Source organism: Ovis canadensis, chromosome 15 (assembly GCF_042477335.2).
Source record: "Ovis canadensis isolate MfBH-ARS-UI-01 breed Bighorn chromosome 15, ARS-UI_OviCan_v2, whole genome shotgun sequence".
Lineage (NCBI taxonomy): Eukaryota > Metazoa > Chordata > Mammalia > Artiodactyla > Bovidae > Ovis > Ovis canadensis.
In genome coordinates, this window is record NC_091259.1 from 59348528 (window position 1) to 59367903 (window position 19376).

General features: G+C 46.1%; 2 protein-coding genes across 9 annotated transcripts in view; one reads left to right on the plus strand and one right to left on the minus strand.

The window, feature by feature from the left end:
* The window catches only part of STARD10 (StAR related lipid transfer domain containing 10), a 34161-nt gene extending 30440 nt beyond the window's left edge, over window positions 1-3721 (minus strand). Inside the window, exons 1-2 of the mRNA XM_069553012.1 lie at window positions 3546-3721; window positions 2795-2924 (exon numbers count right to left, since the gene is read on the minus strand). The gene's annotated coding sequence lies outside the window, so the exon portion shown is untranslated. The remainder of the gene's footprint in view (window positions 1-2794; window positions 2925-3545) is intronic.
* The window catches only part of ATG16L2 (autophagy related 16 like 2), a 40921-nt gene that overhangs the window by 7781 nt on the left and 13764 nt on the right, over window positions 1-19376 (plus strand). For 2 of the 8 annotated variants that reach the window (XM_069552999.1, XM_069553004.1), the window contains exons 2-4: window positions 9540-9645; window positions 17091-17340; window positions 17419-17675. In XM_069552999.1, coding sequence (XP_069409100.1) covers window positions 17558-17675 — 118 coding nt within the window. In that variant the 5' untranslated portion in view covers window positions 9540-9645; window positions 17091-17340; window positions 17419-17557. Of the gene's footprint in view, window positions 1-9539; window positions 9646-14533; window positions 17676-19376 lie in introns of those variants that run through there. The other 6 variants (XM_069553000.1, XM_069553005.1, XM_069552997.1 and 3 more) reach the window with 5 other exon arrangements.

A 19376-nucleotide genomic window follows, 5' to 3' on the forward strand; every position in this document is an offset into this window, starting at 1 on the left:
CTTACTGTGTGATCTAGAATAAGTTACTTAACCTCTCTGTCTTGGTACTCCCATTTCTGTGAACAAGTAAGCTAGTAGGACTTACATCATTGCCTCCAGGATGGAGTTCATGCACGTGGAGAGCTTAGCACGGTGGCTGGCAAGCAACAAGCGCTCCATAAACGCCACAACTACTATCAGTTCTTGTCTCCTAAGCTCCCTTACCCCAGGTCTGGCAGCTGTCCCCAAGGCATAGCCTCTTTTGTAAGTCTCTGCTCCTTGACCTGGAGGCAGTGCCTTCCTCTTCTGACCTGGAGAAAAAGAAACAGTCTAGGTTCACCTGGAACCTGGAGGGCTGAGAATAAAGCAGAAGTGGGCATTATAACATCTTGCCCTGCTTCCTTGGCCCAATTCCTAACAGAGCTACGAAGGCCTGGATGGGTCCCCTTTGGGAGGCCTTCACTCAACGACATGAGCTCCTTGCATCCACACAGCCTCCCTTCTCAGCGTCTGACAACAGGGCACCAGGACAGCAGCGGGCCCCAGGGAGCCTGGTTGTACCCAGCCAGCTGGCAGGACAGTACTGAGATGTCCACGCCCCAGGGGCTAGTTTCTAGAACCCTTTGAAGGGCTCGTGTGGGGAAGGCTTGCTAGGAGCTCTGTCAGTGAGTGGGGCTGAAGACTGTGCCCTGGGTCTGGGTTCATTTTGAGGTCCAAAATTCATACCTGGGGCAGGCCTAGAAGCAGCCCAGCTTTCCTGGGGCATTGCTGTGTTGGGGACTCCTGCCAACCACTGCCCTCTGCCCTGAAGCACTGGTACCCCTGGTTAGTGGGCGTCTCCACGGTGCTTCCCCAGGGGCGGCTGCCTCCTTCAGCACCTTCTAAATTTAGGGCTTGGGCTCTGTGACTCATTACTGAATCTGCTTTGCTACCCTCCTCCAGGAGTGTGCTCCCACGGTATTTTTATCTTCTGCTGCCTCAGACTGATTAATAAGGCCCTAGAATCCTGCAGCAGCCACACACACACCACTGAGAGCTCCCCAGTCCACCCACCCCAGCTCGGCTCTAGACTGCTGACCAGGTCCTGTACTCCCCTTCCCTTCTATGCCCCAACCCACAACCCACCCAGGTGTCCACATCTGGCTCCAAGTGTGCCTGCAGTGGCAGAGGGAAAAGAGAAATGGAGCCAAGGCCTGCCCCCTCCCAACCAGCTGCCAGGCAGAGCCCTGGCCAAACACCAGGACACCTGAGTTCTGGCCTAGACTCACCCCCACCTTACTGTGGGGCTCTGGGTGAGCTCAGCGGTCATCTCTTTCCTTCTCTATAAACAAGGGGTTTGAACCAGACCTCCACTAGGGTGGCCTGGACCAGAGCTGAAAGTACCAATGGACCAGACCACCACCTTCAAACAGGGTAAGCTGGGGGTAGGGTATCTGATATTGGGCCCTGTCTTCCACCCAGGCGCCTCTCTACCCCCAGCTCCTGATCTGTTCAGGGGACACACACAGGTCAAGACCCTGCTGTCAGCCTTTTGGGACTTCTGCCCTGCAGGGAGGAAGAGTCATGGTTCTGGTCTCACTGCCCAGGGCTATACTGTGCAGCTGTACTGGGCAAGAATCACCTTAACTCTGGACCCAGGTAGTCGGGAACATGCATCACATGTGTGTGGAGGTGTAAATGCTCCCTGCCAGGTTCCCAGTGCCAGAGGGAGAAATGGGGATGCAAGTGTCCCCCCACCCCTCAACTTTCACAAACACAGGCTGCCTGGCTGCAGAGTGGAGGTATCTAGAAGGCAAACAGACCAGAGGTGGTGGCATCTCCGCTCTTGCCGGACTCTGGGAGAACCCTATCTCCAGCTGGCCTCCACCTGTGTTCATGAGTAACAAAGAGCGACTAATAGTTACTGAGCGGGTACCATGGGCCTAGTGCTGTTATATGCACTTAACAGTTCTTAACTCATTTAATTCATAGTTACACCTCAGAGAGCCCTGGATACGGCTTACCACTCCCACTCTAGAGACAGTGAGGCTCAGAGTAGGGTAGTGACTCACCAAGGATCACAGCATTAAGTCACTGGGAGGGCAAGTTAAAAGCTGAGTCTGACTGCAATCCTGGATTCTGTTTGTACCCTAAGGTAGCTCTTCTCAGCGTATACATTAGATACTCAATAAATGTTTGATGAAGATGTTTGATCACTGCCATGTCATGGAAAGATCCCTATCCTAGTCCAGTTTTACGCCAGCTCCTTGTGTATCCTGAAGAGAGTCTTTTCTTCCGTTAGCCTCAGTTTCCCCTGCTGAAAACAGAGACAAGTGAAGGCCCAGAGAATCAGACAGTTAGAGGTGGGGAAGATCTTGAACTTCTATTTCTACAAACACCTTCCTTTCATGACTTGCCTGAAGAGGCCCTATTTGCAACCAGACCTTAGCGGCTCCAAGCCCCTCCCACACCTATGTCCAGAACTTCTTAGAGCACTCCAGAGAGACAGCTGGGCACAGCCCCGCTCCAAGGGACAGAGAGGTCAGTATCTTGGTTGGTGGTATGGTTTGCCCACAATGCCACCTGACAGCTCCACCTGGTTGGGCGAGTGGCCCCTAAAGCCTCTCAGCTCAACCTGCATCACCTCCTCTCCTTAGCATCCAAGCCAGCACAGGCACCCCCTCCAGCTGTCACGGGCAGCTGTCAGAGCCCCAGATGGAATCATCTGAGCACCCAATTCCTCTTGGGTTCAGAAATAGAGACCACCCTTTTCCATTCAGGGTCGGTCCCCTTAACATTAGCCCCTCATCTGTCACATCTGATCTCCTTCCCTTACCTGGGCCACTCTTCTGAGAAGTAGGATCTGTACAGCTTCTGCCACACTGTCCTCTGTTTCCAGGATTCTCCAGCTCCTCCTTAATTTCTTGCCTTTGGTAGTCATCTCAACAGAGCAGGGTCTTCCTCCACTAGGCCCAGCAGGTAGGAGAAGGATTAAGAATAGGGGCTTCTCTGGACTCTGGGCACAGTCTGCCTCTCTAAGCCTGTATGCAACAAAGACAACTAATTCTGGAGGTGCAAGGAAGGGCTCTAAGCCCAAACGCTGGCAGCCTAGGTTTTAGCCCTTGCTCACAGACTGCTGAGACCTGGAGCAAGCTCCTGCCCCTGTAGGGGCCCTCAGTTTTGCAATTTGTAGTATGATGAAATAGTTCCTCAATGTGCAATCACCGATTATAATAATCTTCTGTCCTTATAGATTGCTCGGCAACTTAGTTTATTTTCTGCGTCTTATTTGATCCTTCCAATATCCTATTTCCATTTACAAATCAGAAAGCTTAGGTCCTCAGGGGAACAGAACTACCAAGGTCACACAGCAACTCAGAGACAGAGTCTAGAGTCCTTGTATCCTGAACCATCGTTGGTCCCTCCACGCAAAGATGCTAGGACTCTCGCTATCACTTTCTCTGACCCGCTGTCCCACTGGTAAAATGAGTGCCCCAAAGATCAGATTAACAGACTCAGTGAAGGGAGCTGTGCTTAGCAAACCATTAAAAAAAAAAAAAAGGGCAGAAAAATAACGGGACCGTTACGTTACTGTTCATTACTGTTATCTTTGCTAAGGCGCCCCCGCGTGTCAGTCTCCAGGCGCTCCGTTCGCGCAGGCGCTCTTTGGTGTTTACAGAAGCCCTGAGGCCCGGCATTTACGCGTGCGCTTCCCGTCAGGGATCGCCCCACCGACCGCCGTCGGACGCTGCTTTCAAGTCCCCTAGTGGTTGTGGCTGGAGTGTAACTATGGTTCCCTGGGGCCCGGTCGGCTCCGCCTTGGGTTGAGGCGTCTCTACAACTCCGGAGCGGCGGAGACCTAAGCAGTGGCAGGGAGAGGCACAGCGCGGTCCCCCAAACTCCTGCATCTCAAGTCACCGTTGCACTAAGACTTCAGTGCCAACTTGCGGGCCCCTCACGGCACACTTGGCGGCCGCGGTGAATAGGACCGGAACTGACCACGCACTGCCTCATGGGAGCCTTAGTTCGTGGCTAGAACCTTTCCGGAGTTGGAACGCTGTTTAAACTACATTTCCCAGAAGTCCAAGAGGCCAGCGTCGCAGAAGACGGGCCCGGGGCTTGTTGGGAGATGGAGTGTGGCGATGGTAGTGAGTTTGTGTACGAAGGGAAACGTGAAGAAGCAGTGGAGCCTCCGGCTTTTAGCCTTGGTTGTAGTCCAAGCTACAGTTACACGGTAGCTGTCAAACGAAGAGAGTAGCGCTGTTGGGCTGAGTGTTGGGCTGAGACTACACTCCCACGGGTCACCATCGCGTGTGACTCTCATTTCTCTTAACTGCTTGTAACGATGGAAATATTCTACAGCTGCACTGTCCAATAAGGTAGAGACTAGCCTGTGGCTACTGAACATTTGACATGAGGTTAAGTGCCATGAAGGAAGAAAAATATTTATTTGAATTTATTTAAAAATTAAATCCAATTAATTACTTTTCAGTTCAATTTAAAGAGCCACTTATGGGCTCAGTTCAGTTCAGTCGGTCAGTTGCTTCCGACTCTTTGCGACCCCATGGACTGCAGCCTGCCATGCTTCCTTGTTCATCACCAATTCCCGGAGCCTACTCAAACTCATGTCCATTGAGTCGGTGATGCCATCCAACCATCTCATCCTCTATCGTCCTCTTCTCTTCCTGCCTTCAATCTTTCCCAGCATCAGGGTCTTTTCCAGTGAGTCAGTTCTTCGCATCAGGTGGCCAAACTATTGGAGTTTCAGCTATGGCTAGTGGCCACCTTATTCCACAGCACACAGTGTACTAGACCTCCTCCTGTTCATAATCAACAATCATCTTCCTGGTTTGTGAGACCTAAGACTTTAGTTTCCTTTCTACTGTCGACTGAAAAAAAGTACACCACGTAAAAGTTGAGAACTACATTTTATTTGCAGCCTTGCTGTTGCTGCTGCTGCTGCTAAGTCACTTCAGTCGTGTCCGACTCTGTGCAACCGCATAGACAGCAGCCCACCAGGCTCCCCCATCCCTGGGATTCTCCAGGCAAGAACACTGGAGTGGGTTGCCATTTCCTTCTCCAATGCATGAAAGTGAAAAGTGAAAGTGAAGTCGTGTCCCACTCTTCATGACCCCATGGACTGCAGCCTACCAGGCTCCTTCGCCCATGGGATTTTCCAGGCAAGAGTACTGGAGTGGGTTGCCATTGCCTTCTCCTGACTGAGGACTATAATCTGGGTTGGCAGCCTCTTAGATAGCTCTGAAGGACTGTTCAAAAGAGGTAAGGGAGGAGCAAGGAATTTTTCCTGAAAAAAAAAAGTGTAGTGAACATCCAAAGATTATTACTATTCATACATAAGAAACCAGATGTCAAAAATTGACTTTTAGTGCCCTTTTATGTATGGGAAGATGCAAGAGTCTAGGCTCACTGAAATTATTCCTTTGGGGTGGTTTTGAACTGTGGTGTTTGAGAAGACTCTTGACAATCCCTTCGACAGCAAGGAGATCCCACCAGTCCATCCTAAAGGAAATAATTCCTGAATATTCATCGGAAGGACTGGTGCTGAAGCTGAAACTCCAATACTTTGGCCACCTGATGCGAAGAGCTGACTCATTGGAAAAGACCCTAATGCTGGGAAAGATTGAGGGCAGGAGAAGGGGACGACAGAGGATGAGATGGTTGGATGGCATCACCGACTCAATGGACATGGGTTTGGGTGGACTCCGGGAGTTGGTGATGGACAGGGAGGCCTGGCATGCTGCAGTCCATGGGGTCGCAAAGAGTTGGACATGACTGAGCAACTGAACTGAACTGATGCATCTTAAACTATCTAGGGTTAGTATACTGTTTTTCTCCATCCAGAATTCCCCTTCAGGGTGCACCCATTGTGAGTGGTAACTGCAGGGGCTGATGACTTGATGGCAGGAAAGATTTTTGTTTACTTACTTGACAGGCAACATTTTTTTTTTGTCCACACTGCCTACTTACTACACTCAGTCTTTGCAGATTCCACCTCCTTTGTGTGTCCCTTGAAAATCTGAAAATTAGTTCAGGCTGTAAAAACCTGCTGTGGTATTCATCAGGCTGAAATAACAGACGGAGAGAAAGCCAGCCACAAAATTAATAAGAAACAAAATTTTTCCCAGGGACATACTGCAGCTATAAAATATCATAACAACCTTCTTCTTGAAGTGACTATTTGTTTCTTACTCACTGAGCAATTTTGTTTTCTAGAATTATAGACTATCAGAAATTTTGCTTTTAGAATAGGAATGGAACTCTTGCCTGGAAGAGCTAAATAACTAAGAGGACAGGGTTTAAAACCCAGGTGTGGAGAGATTCAGAAAAGGGACTTCTAAACATGTATTCCACATGAGCCTGAACTTTATTGTTTCCAAGGAAACAAGACCCTGAGTCCACTGAGCAGTCCAGACCTGATGTAGGCTCCTTTACTCTGGTTTGCTTTGAGCTATCAAACTACTGCCTGATTTACATTTCACCTAATCCCGCCTCTCTCAGATCCTATAAGAACTCTTTTTCTTTGTGTTTGGTAGGACTCTCCATGATTCCTCTGATGTGCTGTCTTCCTCATAGCAATGGGTCAATAAACCTGACTCCATTGGACTATGGATGGTCCCCGGTGGTCTTTGATTGGGTTAGAACACCCTGAAATACTAGTGTCCTCCAGGTGCCCTCACAGGCCCTCTCTTCACTGCATACTTTCTTTGGATGACCTCATTCACTTCCATCCATAAGCTGATGAGCCCACAATTTATGGCTTAGGTCTCTCTTTGGCCTCTGAGACATCTACTTCTGGTTGACTCAGGTTCCTTAAACTCTGTGAATTTAACACTGAATCTTTCTTTGGAGGGGAGGGGCAGCCACTTTTCATTGCTGTGCTCCAAGTAAGAACTAGGCACTGACCACCTCTGACCATGATATGGGTAGGGACACTCCTCATCTGGGTCAGATACCTCCTCACACACTGTCCTCACACTGCAGCACACTGGGCAGCTGCTTTTCACATAGGTCAGCAGCCCAAACCTTAGAAAGCTGGGGGGGGGGCGGGGGTTGGGGGCTGCAAGTGGAAAGTGGGTCTCAGTTACTCTGCCCCTTTCCCCTGATCCCTCAGTAAAGGCTGGGGCCTCAAGAAAGAGACTGCAGAGGCAATCCCACCTGTCTTCCCCTCCTCATCTCTCATGGTCCCCTCCCTGGAAGCTCTTCCAGTGGTGTCTCTAGCTCATCCAGTCTTAGACCCTACTAGTGCCTTGGAAATTTCATAGCCAACTGTTTCATAGCCACTGAGCCTGGTGGCTATGTAGAAGGGTGAGGTGTGGCCTGCCTGCTGCCTGGAGGGAGGGTGAACGTTGTGGGAAGAAGCTTCATCTTGGGCTGTGTTTGGTTTTCTCTTAAACACAGCTAAAAGCAAATACACTTCAACATCTTGAGGATTTAACTTCCATGTGAAGGACCCTCTAGCCATTTCTATTCCACTTCACCTCTGCCACATCTCATCTACCAAAGATGTTTGTATTCCTCTTATTCATGTAACTTTGACCTGACTTTTTGGAAAATGAAAAGGGGTCATCTTTCCCGTCCATTTCAAAGCACTGTTTACATTTACCCATATTGACTAATGCCCAGATCACAAGTTTCTCTCCTTGGTGGATGTAGCTTCAGTATCCCATTTCAAACATTGTTTTCCCTTTAAAGCAATAGTCAACAGTGCATTCATGTGGTTTGTAAGGAAGGCTGGGGATCCTAGGACCCCATAAACTACAGATGAGCTTGTTTCCCTCAAACCCTGAGCGTTTTGACCTCTTCATCCTTCTAAACCATTTAATTTTTAGTTCTGTATTGTTTAATTCATAATCTTTGGTGGACCATTGATTATAGACATAAACAACTATTTAAAGAGAAGCATAAAAATAAACCTGTAAATCTGTCTAAAGATGACTGTTACCAGATTCTTGCATTTATCCAATCAAAATTTATATACAGCATATCCAGATGTCACAGAGACTACAAAGCCACAGCTAGAAGAAAGAAAAAAAAAAGGCAGACACGACGGCTTTTCGTGTATGGAGAATAAAGCCAGTCCACTCTCACAGGTGTCATTTGTGAAAAGCAGCTTGCAAACAGCAGTCTGAACCTTTAATCTCATCATTAGAAACAAAACATAAACGTTAGAAGCAAAAAAATAAGCCTGTTGGATTTTAAAAAGTATTATGAAGTATTTCAGACATATACTTCCAATGTTAGGACTCACAGATCGTTTCTCCTTTGGGTTTTACTGAATTCCATCTTTTGAGTATACCATATGCAGCCATTCATCCTGTCATATACTGGAGTGCCACTGCTGGGACCAAGAGTGTGTTTGAATGATTGTGTGTGTGTGTGACTGTGATGTAGCCAAAGTGCCCACCCAAGAGGTTAGGTCTGTTTACACTCCCACCAGCAGGAATGATGGTTCCATCTCCCACACCCTCAGCAACTCTAAATATTAAAAAATTTCTTAATTTTTACCAACCTGATGACTGTAACATGACCTCTCATTCATACTTTAACTTACATTTCACTAGTTGCGCATAATTTTTTTGTGTGGACCATTTGGTTTTGTTCTTCTGATAAAATCATTGCCCATTTTTATATTAGGTTTCCTGCTCTTCGGCTGACTTGTGGGAGTTCTTTCCATCCTTTGGATTTTTACTAATTTGTTATACATGTTGCGAATATTTCCTCCTCATCTACCTCTCTATCTGCCTCTGTTTTTACTTAGTATATAGTGTCTTTTTTTGAGAAAAAATATCTAACTTAAAATTACTGTTTTAAGGACTTCCCTGGTCTAGTGGTTAAGACTCCACACTTCCACAGCAGGGAGTGCAGGTCCTATCCCTAGTCAGGGAACTAAGATCACAGGAAGCAGCCTAAAAATATATACATATATTACCATTTTAATAATTTCTAAGTGTACAAGAATTCAGTGGCATTAATTACATTTATCATGTTGTAAAACCATTACCACTATTTCCAAAACTGTTTCATCATCTCAAACAGAAATTCTGCAAACATCAAATAATAACTACCCATTTCCTCCGCATGCCTCTGTAACCTCTAATCTACATTCTGTTTCCATGAATGTGACTATTCCATATATTTTATATAAGTGGTCACAAAATATTTGTCCTCTTGTGTCTGACATTTCATGTGGTATAAATTTTCAAGGTTCATAGAAGCTATAGCATGTATCAGAACTTCATTGCTTTTTATGGCTGAATAACATTTCACTGTATGTATAAACCACCTTTTGCTTATTTGTTCACCTGTTAATGGACATGAGTTGTTTCCACCTTTTTTTCTATTGTGAATAATATTATGACCCTGTGCCTGTGCTTGTGCCTGTGTGCTAAGTTGCTTCAGTCATGTCCGACCCTGCAACAGCACAGACTGTAGCCCGCCAGGCTTCTTTGTCCATGGGGTTCTTCAGGCAAGAATTCTGAAATGGGTTGCCATTACCTCCTCCAGAGGATCCTCCTGATGCAGGGATCGAACCTGAGTCTCCTGTGTCTCCTCCGTTGCAGGTGGATTCTTTACTGCTGAGCCACTGAGGAAGCCCCATTATGAACAAGGGTATACAAATATCTCTTTGAGTCCTTGCCTTCAGTAAACCTAGGAGTGGAATTACTGGTAGGTTCTATGTTTAATACATTATGTTCTATGTTTAACCTTTTGAGAAACAATCAAACTTTCCCACAGTGGCTGCACCATTTTACATTCCCACTAGGAATGCCCGAAGGTTCCAATTTTTTAACATCTTTGCCAGTGCTTGTTATTTTCCATTAAAACAATTTTTAAAATCATAGTCATCATAGTAGGCATAAGGTGATTTGCATTTCCCTAAGCTGAAACTCCAGTACTTTGGCCACCTCATGCGAAGAGTTGATTCATTGGAAAAGACTCTGATGCTGGGAGGGATTGGGGGCAGAAGGGGACGACAGAGGATGAGATGGCTGGATGGCATCACTGACTCGATGGACGTGAGTCTGAGTGAACTCCGGGAGTTGGTGATGGACAGGGAGGCCTGGCAAGCTGCGATTTATGGGGTCGCAAGGAGTCGGACACAATTGAGCGACTGAACTGAACTGACCTGAATGAATAACAACACTGAGCGCTCTTTCGTGTGTTTATTGGTCTTTTGTATATCTTCTTTAAAGAAATGTCTATTCAAATTATTTGCTCATTTTTTGAACTGGGTTATTTTTGTTGTTGTTCAGTCACTAAGTTGTATCTGACTTTGGGTAACCCCATGGACTGTAGCATGCCTGGTTCCCCTGTCCTTCACTATCTCCCAGAGTTTGTTCAGATTCATGTGCATTGAGTCTCGGTGATGATATCTAACCATTTCCTCTTCTGCCCCCGCTCCCTTCTCCTTTTGCCTTCAATCTTTCCCAGCTTCAGGGTCTTTTTCAAAGAGTCAGCTCTTCACATCAGGTGGCCAGAGTATTGGAGTTTCAGCTTCAGCATCAGTCCTACCAATGAATATTCAGGACTAATTCCTTTAGGATTGACTGTTTCAATCTCCTTGCAGTCCAAGGGGCTCTCAAGAGTCTTCTCCAGCACCACAATTCGAAAGGATCAATTCTTTGGTGCTCAACCTTCTTTAACGGTCCAATGCTTATATTTGTACATGACTACTAGAAAAACCATAGCTTTGTTTATTGGACCTCTGTCGGCAAAGTGATGTCTCTGCTTTTTAATATGCTCTCTAGGTTTGTCATATTTTTTTTCCCAAGGAGCAAACCTCTTAATTTCATGGTTGCAGTCACTATCTGCAGTGATTTTGGAGCCCAAGAAAATAAAATTTGTCACTGCTTCCACTTTTTCCCCCTTCTATTTGCCATGAAGTGATGGGACCAGATGCCATGATCTTAATTTTTCAAATATTGAGTTTAAAGCCAGCTTTTTCACTCTCCTCTCTTACTCTCATCAAGAGGGTGTTGAGTTTTAGGAGATCTTTATTTTTTCTGGATACTAGACCCTTATCAGAGATATATCTGCAAATGATTTCTCCTATTCTGTAGGTTGTCTTCTCACTTTCTTGATCATCTCCTTTGATGCACAAAAGCTCTTTTCTTCTTTTATTGCCTGTGCTTTTGGTATCTGGAGAAGGCAATGGCACCCCACTCCAGTACTCTTGCCTGGCAAATCCCATGGACCGAGGAGCCTGGGGGGCTGCTGTCCATGGGGTTGCAAAGAGTCGGACATGACTGAGCGACTTCACTTTCACTTTTCACTTTAACGCATTGGAGAAGGAAACGGCAACCCACTCCAATGTTCTTGCCTGGAGAATCCCAGGGACGGGGGAGCCTGTTGGGCTGCTGTCTATGGGGTCCCACAGAGTCGGACACGACTGAAGCGACTTAGCAGCAGCAGTAGCTTTTGCTTTCATATTCATAAAATTATAGTCATAAAGATGTTCCCTAATGCTTTTTCAAAGATTTTTAAAACAGTTTTAGCTCTTAAGTTTAGGTCCATTTTGAGTTAGCTGTTTTGTATATGACATGAGGTAAGGGTCTGATTTTATTCTTTTGTATATACAAATCCAGTTGTCTCAGCCATTTGTTGAAGAAAAAATTTTTTTTCTATTGAATTGAGTTGGCATCCTTGTCAAAAAGCAATTGGCCATTGATGTATGGGTTTACTCCTGGATCTCAATTTTAGTCTAATGGTCCTTGTGTCTATCATTATGCCATTACAACCCCCACCCTTTTTTTTTTTTTTACTGTTGTAGCTTTGTAGTATACCTTGAAGGGTAAAGTCCTTCAAATATGTCCTTTTTCAAGATTATTTTGGCTATTCAGGATCCCTTGAAATTCCATATGAATTTTAGGATTAGCAATCCGTTTCTGCATGAAAGACTTGTAATTTTGATAGGGCATGATGTGTTTTATTGTCCAGAAATTTTATATTTTGATATGGTTAAATTACCTATCTTTTCCCTTATGACTTTTGTGTTATGCATGTTGTTTAGGAAGGTCTTCCCTATCCCAAGGTTATCAATAAATTATTCTACTTGTTTCTGATATCTTTATCATTTTATGATTATAAGTCATAATGTAATATAATTCACCTGGAATTTACTTTTGCATATGGTGTGAAGAAAAAAATATAACTATTTTTTTTGCTAACTGGATAACTAATTGTCCTTACATAAATTATTGAAAAGATTTCTTTTTTCTATATATTTGAAATGCTACCTTATATTAAATTCCTACATGGGAGGATCTATTTTTGTTCTCTATTCTATTATTAATCTTGCCTAATCTTGCCTATCTTTCCTCATTCTTAAAAATATTTTTGTGGTATTCTTTTTGAGATGAGTTTTAGAAACAACTTGTCAAATTCCATAACAATGAAATCCTATTAGAATATAATAGGAATATACTGACTTCATAATTTGTGTAAATTACATTTTTATTTTTAGTCTTTCCAACTCCAAACATTTATATTTTTTCTTTCATTTAGATATTCTTGTATGTTCTTCAGTTAATTTAATTGATTCCATTAAGATACATGAAATATATAATTGATACAATCAAATTAATTTATATTGTTCATTTTCATCTAGTAAATTTTTTTCTTGTTATACTCCTAAATATATTTGGTTTTGTTGCTATCATGAATGACTTTGTTTTTACTACATTTTCTAACTGGACATTACTGGGATGCATAATAACTTCTGAATATATTATCTATATATTACTTCCTACAGGTTTACTAACAGAGTTAAGCAGAGATCTATATACAACCTTGTTCAGTGCAGCACCGTAAAAGCAAATAATCAGAAATAGTCTAAATATTTATCATTATGATATTGATTTATATATATAATACATCTCTACAATGAAATACTTTGAAGCTTTATTTATTTTTGACCATGCCCCCTGGCTTTTGGGATCTTTGTTCTCCGACAAGGGACTGAACCTGGGCCCTCAACAGTGAAAGTGCAGAGTCCTAACCACTGCCTGCCAGGGAATTCCCTATTTTGCAGCTTTAAAAGGAATGAAGTATGGGAAGTGTCTGAATAACACAAGAAGCTCGACTAGGTGCTCAGTGACAACCTAGAGGGGTGGGATGGGATGGGGGTGGGAGGGAGGTTCAAGAGGGAGGGGATATATGCGTATTTATGGGTGATTCATGTTGTATGGCAGAAACCAGCATAACATTGTAAAGCAATTATATTTCAATTAAAAAAAGAGAAAATAAAATGCTTGGCAAATAAGAAAAGGTTAATACCATATTATAAATCAATGTGTACAAAATAAATTTGGTGGTCTTCTTCAAGTGAAAAAAAAAAGGAATGAAGTAGATCTATGTAGTCTGATATGTGAAGTTCTTTAAGATATATCAAAAATATATTGTTACATAAAGAAGAAGCAACATGTAGAACAGTGTGCAAATGCTACATTTGTGTTTTTATATTCTTGTATATACGATGAGGTCGCAAAGAATCAGACACCACGGCTGAGTGACTTTTCACTTTCACATATATAAATATTTCTGAAAGGATGGATACACACTAAATTGTTAATGGTGTTAATTGTTAATGATGATGCTTCTAGAAAGAGACTGGGAAATTGGTGTGTATCTGTAAAATGACGTGTTCACGCCCACTTTTCTCTTCCAGGGAGCAGGGGAACACTGTTTCCCAACCTTCCTAGGAGATGTGATCTCACCAGTGAGGATGTGGGCAAAGAGTGTGTCACTTCAGGTCTAAGGCAATTAAATGTCAGTGTGAATGTCCACCCCCTTCTCCCCTCATCGCAACCTTTCTCCCATCTGAACAGTTGGGATCAAAGAACTTTGAGATGATGGAGATGCTGGTGGAAGCAGCTTGGATCTGAGTCACTGTTGAAGGAGAATAGTATACCAACATGGTCTACCCGGCACTGGAATATGAGGGAGACATAAATGTTTGTGTTTTAAGCCACTGAGATCTGAAGGCTTATTCTGAAAGCTGGGGTCTTTGTCCTGGAATCTGGGCTGGACTAGGACTGCTCTGGCCAACAAAACACAGAGGAAGTAATGCTATGCTAGTGTCTGGTCTTGAACCTTAATAGACTAGCAGCTTTCTTGCTGTCTGCTGGAATGCTTGTTTTGGGATGTAGCCTTTCAGAGCCTAGCCACCGTGTTCAGAGAAACCTGAGCTGTGTGAGGGGCCATATGCAGGGCTTTCATTTCAGGTTTTCAGCTAGGTTTCACCTTCCAGTCAATAGCCAGCATCTCCTGCTGGTTAAATCAGTGAGCCATTATCAGCAACCAGCCCCACCGAGTCTTCATATGACTCCAGTGGTTGTGACTACAACTATGTAAGAAACTCAAAGCAAGAATCACCAGAGCTCAGCCAACACTCAGAATCACGAGAGCTCTTAAGAAAGAGTTGTATTAAGTAAAAAATAACCAAGAGACCTGGAGGAGGAAATGGCAACCCACTCCAGTATTCTTGCCTGGGAAATCCCATAGACAGAGGAGCCTGGCAGGCTGAACACACATACACACACAAAACCAAGAGACCACTGAATAGTCTGTCCTATGCTAGCCAATAGACACATGTGAAGCAAAGAGGCTTTCTCTTATACTATTTGAATTTCTGACTATGTGCATGTTATTTTTCAATTAAAAATAGTTACAGTTTTGAATTCAAGTCTTCTATGCACTGGGTCTTGAGAATTGTTTCTGCATATTTTTAATGAGAGCAACAGGGGTAAATATTTACTGATCACCTAGTCAATTGATGCCAGGCCCTGTTCTAGGTGCTTGAAGACAGAGCTGGGATCAAGGCTGAACTGGTCCCGGCTATCCTGAAGCTTCCAGCCTGGTAGGAGAGATAGGTCATAAACAACAAAACAAGCAACAAACAACACAGAAGCATGATCCTTTCTGAGAGTGATAAATGCTCTGAAAGGAACAACAACTGGATGATCTGCAGACGCTGATTAGGATAGGAGCTATTTCATTCAGATGGGGTCTTCTGAAATCTGACTTGCAGGCAAGAGTCAGCCCATAAATGTTTAGGAGGAAGAGCACCAGGAATAGGGGACAGCCAGGGCAAAGGTTCCACAGTGGCAGTTTGCCTGTGATTTGTTTTTCTTCTTTTAGAAAAATTGATTTATTTTTGGCTTTACTGAGTTTTTGTTGCTGCGCAGGTTTTTCTCTACTTGCGGTGAGTGGGGACTACTCTAATTGCAGTGGCTTCTCTTGTTGCCCAGCACAAGCTCTGGGGCTTCAGTAGTTGCGGCTCCCAGGCTCTAGAGTACAGGCTGTAGTTATGGTGCACAGGCCTAGTTGCCCCTCAGTTTGTGGGATCTTCTCGGACCAGGGATAGCATCCCTGTCTGCTGCACCGGCAGGCAGATTCTTTACCACTGAGCCACTGGGGAAGTCTTAGCAGTCATTTCAGTGTTGTGAATAAGGTTTCATTCAACAGTAGGAGAAGTAAAGGCAGAGATGTGGGCAGGAGCCAGACTAAGCAGGGCCTTGAAAGCCACAGAAAGCATTTAGGAATTTGAGTTGAATATGCGGAAAAGCTTTAGGAGGGTTTTAAGTAGAGTAACAGGAACTGATTTAGGTTTTAATCACTCTGGCTGCTGGGAGATGCCTAATCCAGGTGCAAGTTTCAAACTACACTCTAAAGTACATTAGGTCTCTAAATCATGATATACTCACTTTTTATATTTATTGGTCATCACTTCATGGCTTTCTAACATAATCAAAGATATATTAAGCAGCATGTTAAATGTGAAGCATAAATAATTTGTCTATATATTATGAATATCATCTGAAAATTTAAGTGAACTTTATAGTACAACTTTTCATATTCTAAAGATAAAAATATTTTTAGTCAAAATCAAATACTTCTTTATCATGTACTATTTAAACATGACAAAATTATTTTAAATTTCCTAGATTAGGAAATCCTGACCCCAATATGACTCTCCAACTGAGAGAAATAATACCTCTCTGCCTCACAGTAAGGCAAAGCCTTGACAACATGCCCTTCAATATACACAGCCTCAGTTCCTTTGATGGCGTCCCCAGGCACCTGCAAGTCACTCACTCCTAAGAGGGAATTTAATTGTTGCCAATTGGCCCTGAGCCTCCATGGGTACCATCCCCTTCTCCTGGGCACAACTTCTAGTTAATGTTAACACCCACCACCCATTCCTTCAAGGGACAAGGCTAGGGTTAGGCTGGGGCCGAGTTTAGAGAAGGCTTAACTAAAGTGCAGGCTCAACAAAGCTTTGCTGGAAGAGGTGACTTATGAGTAGGAGTCAGGCTCACTAGAGGGAAAGGTGTTGTACACAACAGGCATGGCATGTGCAAAGGAAATGAGGGTCAAAGACAATGGCACAGGAGGACTGAGCTCAATTCATTGTGGTTTCAAAGCACAGCAGCATACACACTCCTGCTGGGTCTCCAGCAGTTACAGCTTTCCAAGACTTGCCACCCATTCCCATTTGCATCTCAACAGACCTGTCATTTCTACGGCCTGCAGGGCTCCACTGAATCACTCCTTTCATACTTCACAGCAGCCTGTTTGCAGAGCTCTGGACTGGGGTCTGGCTGGAGACAGTTTTATCACAGTTCCTGCAAGCTGAGGACTCAAGTGAGTGTACCAGCAAGAGATGCTGCCGCTCTTCCAGAGCCACCCACATGGAGTGATAGGTGCTGGCTGGCTCAGCCATCCCCTCTTGTGCAGTCTCAGGAAAGCCTTTTTTTCCCCTCTGGGGCAGGGGTTTGCTCGATGAAATCAGCTGTATTCCTTTACTCTCAAGGTCGTAAATTTTCTGCGATGAACTGGAGCCTAAAACCTTGCTCCGGACAAGGGCAGTTCTGCCTCCCTTCCTTCCAGGCCCGAATCTACTGGAAGTCTTTATATCCTCAAAGCTCTGCGTTTGTTCTTCTCGTTCGCTGCCTGGTATCCGTTTCTCTCGGCCAATTCCTATTTCATTCCTCATGATCCAGATCAGTGCCATCACCTCTGCAGAGCAGGGCCTCATCCCTCAGTCCCTTCCTCTTCCGTATCTCGCTGTTTCACTGCCTGCCTTGTGTCCGTGTCGTCTCGCCTCACAGATCTTGAGCGCCTCGAAGAGCAGGGTCCAGGTGTGAGGGGATCTCCAGGTCCCCAGTTTAGTGCACCGCCTGGTCCAGAGTGTCTGTTTTTGTTGACTTCGGTCCGGGCGCGGTGGGGTTAAGGAACACAGGCCCCGCCCCCCGGAGGCCCCGCCTGCGGAGCGCGCCAACAGGAGAGGGGAAGCCGTCTCAGAGGCTCCGATCTCGGTCCTCGTTCACAGCTCCGACTGCCATAGGAGCTCCCAGGGAGGTGAGACATTTTGTGGACTCCTGATGGTCTAGACCCTTTCTGCGGTTCCTTCCTGGTTTTGTTCCGTTCTCCCCCCAGGACAGCACTTGGTACAATCCGGGGATTCCCCGCCGCGGCCCGCCCCCTGACGTCACGGAGTCCCCTCGGGGCCCCGCCCCTGCCCGGCCGCGCCTCCCTCGACTAGAACCGCGCGCGGTGCTGGCCGGAGAGGGCGGCCATGGAGGGGCCCGGCGACCCCGGCGCCCCCGCCGCCCGCTGGAAGCGCCACATCGTGCGGCAGCTTCGACAGCGGGATCGAACGCAAAAGGCCCTGTTCCTGGAGCTGGTGCCGGCCTGTGAGTGCACTGCGCCCGGGGACCGTCGAGGGGATGGGGCTCCGGCCCAGGGAGAGGGTTTGGCTGGCTCTTCCGGTTGTGACTCAAGTGCACCGATGCCTTGTCGCCTCCGAAGCCTGGGGCCTTGTGGCCCCGCTGTCTATTACGCCCCATCTCCGACTAGCCGGCGTTCCTACCTTTTCCGATCCAGGCTCTGCGGAGATCCCCCCTCTCCTGGACCGAGCTCCCTCCTGGTTTTCCCGCTCTTTCTCGCCCCTCAGGGCCTGGGCTGGGCTGGGCTGGGCTTCCTATGCACGGGTTCATAAGCGTGTGTTAGATTTTTAGGGTCTCTTAGCCTTCCCTCCATTTGGTCCCCATAAGAAAGTGAAAGATCTCGGGACTGGCCAAAACAGCTACTTCTAAACTCTGAATCTCTAGAGAGGGAGCTCAGAGTCGGAGGTTTCGCCACAGACAGGTGATCCTGGTTCAGGTTTTTGGAGCATCTCTGTGCCCAACCAACCTCAGCCTGAGGGGGACGTAGGGGCTCCAGGCTGCAGAGGGAGGTGGCTGAGCCTGGGGAAGTCAGATTCTGAGAACTGTTTCTGGGGAGCTGGTCAGGAAGGGGTGTGGCCGTTCAAGCCAGGATGAGCAGGTGTGCATCTGTTTGTGCACCTCTGGTTATCTGAGATTGTATGTCTGAGGTTCAAAGTCTAACCGCAGTCCCTCCAGCTCCAACACTGGTCCTAATCTTGGCTGCTGCTTAACCATCTCCCCCAGCCTCACAACTGAACTTATTGCTCTTGTCCTGGGACATGTCTTTGCAACCTTCCAAGCTGTTGGTCCTCTCTGTTTGGGGATGTGAGGCCAGCCTTCTACCTGTAGGCAGCCTCACTTCTCCAGGGCTCTGATGGACAATGGAACCCTCCAATATGAGAGTAGTCACCCCTACCCACCCTCTGAGAGCTGCAAATCTGTGGGAGTGGAGTGATCCTGGAGGGCTGAACTCGGAGACATTGCAGGTCCAGTTTTCTTTATGGTCTTGGACAAATCTTAACCCTAAGCCTTGGATTTCTCACTCATAAAGCGGGCAAAATGGCATCCTTTTGAGATTTGCTAGGGGGCCAGAACAATGCCCTGGGGCTTGGGGTGGGGTTTTGTGTGAGAACAAGGCCAGCAACCTAGGTGATCGACCTAGGTGACCCGTAGGGGACAGGGAGAGGGAAAGGGGCTGAGGAGTCAGGCCTGGGCCTCACCTCTACCCAACCCTGAAACTGGTGAGAAAAGAGGAAATGACCAGGGATCTGGGTGGAGGGGCTGTATTCCAGGGTCTGTAACAGAAACTACCAAACTCAAGAACTTTCTGTTCTGGCCTGAGGGGAAACTTACAACAACCCAGGGGAAGTCAGGACTGTTTTTTAGTACTGATACAGAAAGCTAGAGCTCCTGGAAGGGAAGTATCTTGCCAAAGGCCACAGGCTAGTGGAGCTTAGTTTGTTTCATCACTCTGGGCCCAGGCCCTTCCTTGGGGGAGGTTGAATCAATCCCTGGCCCCTTCCTTCCCTCGAGACCCTCAGCAGGCATTGGCCAGCTATCTCCTTTCCCCTAATGGTTGTCCTTCTCTGTCCCTGGGAGAGCAGGTCTTCTCCTGGGAGGGCCTGGGGGCTATGCTCTTAGGAGGCTGTGCAAGGGCTGGAGGTCCTGATGGAGCTACACTCACCCTCT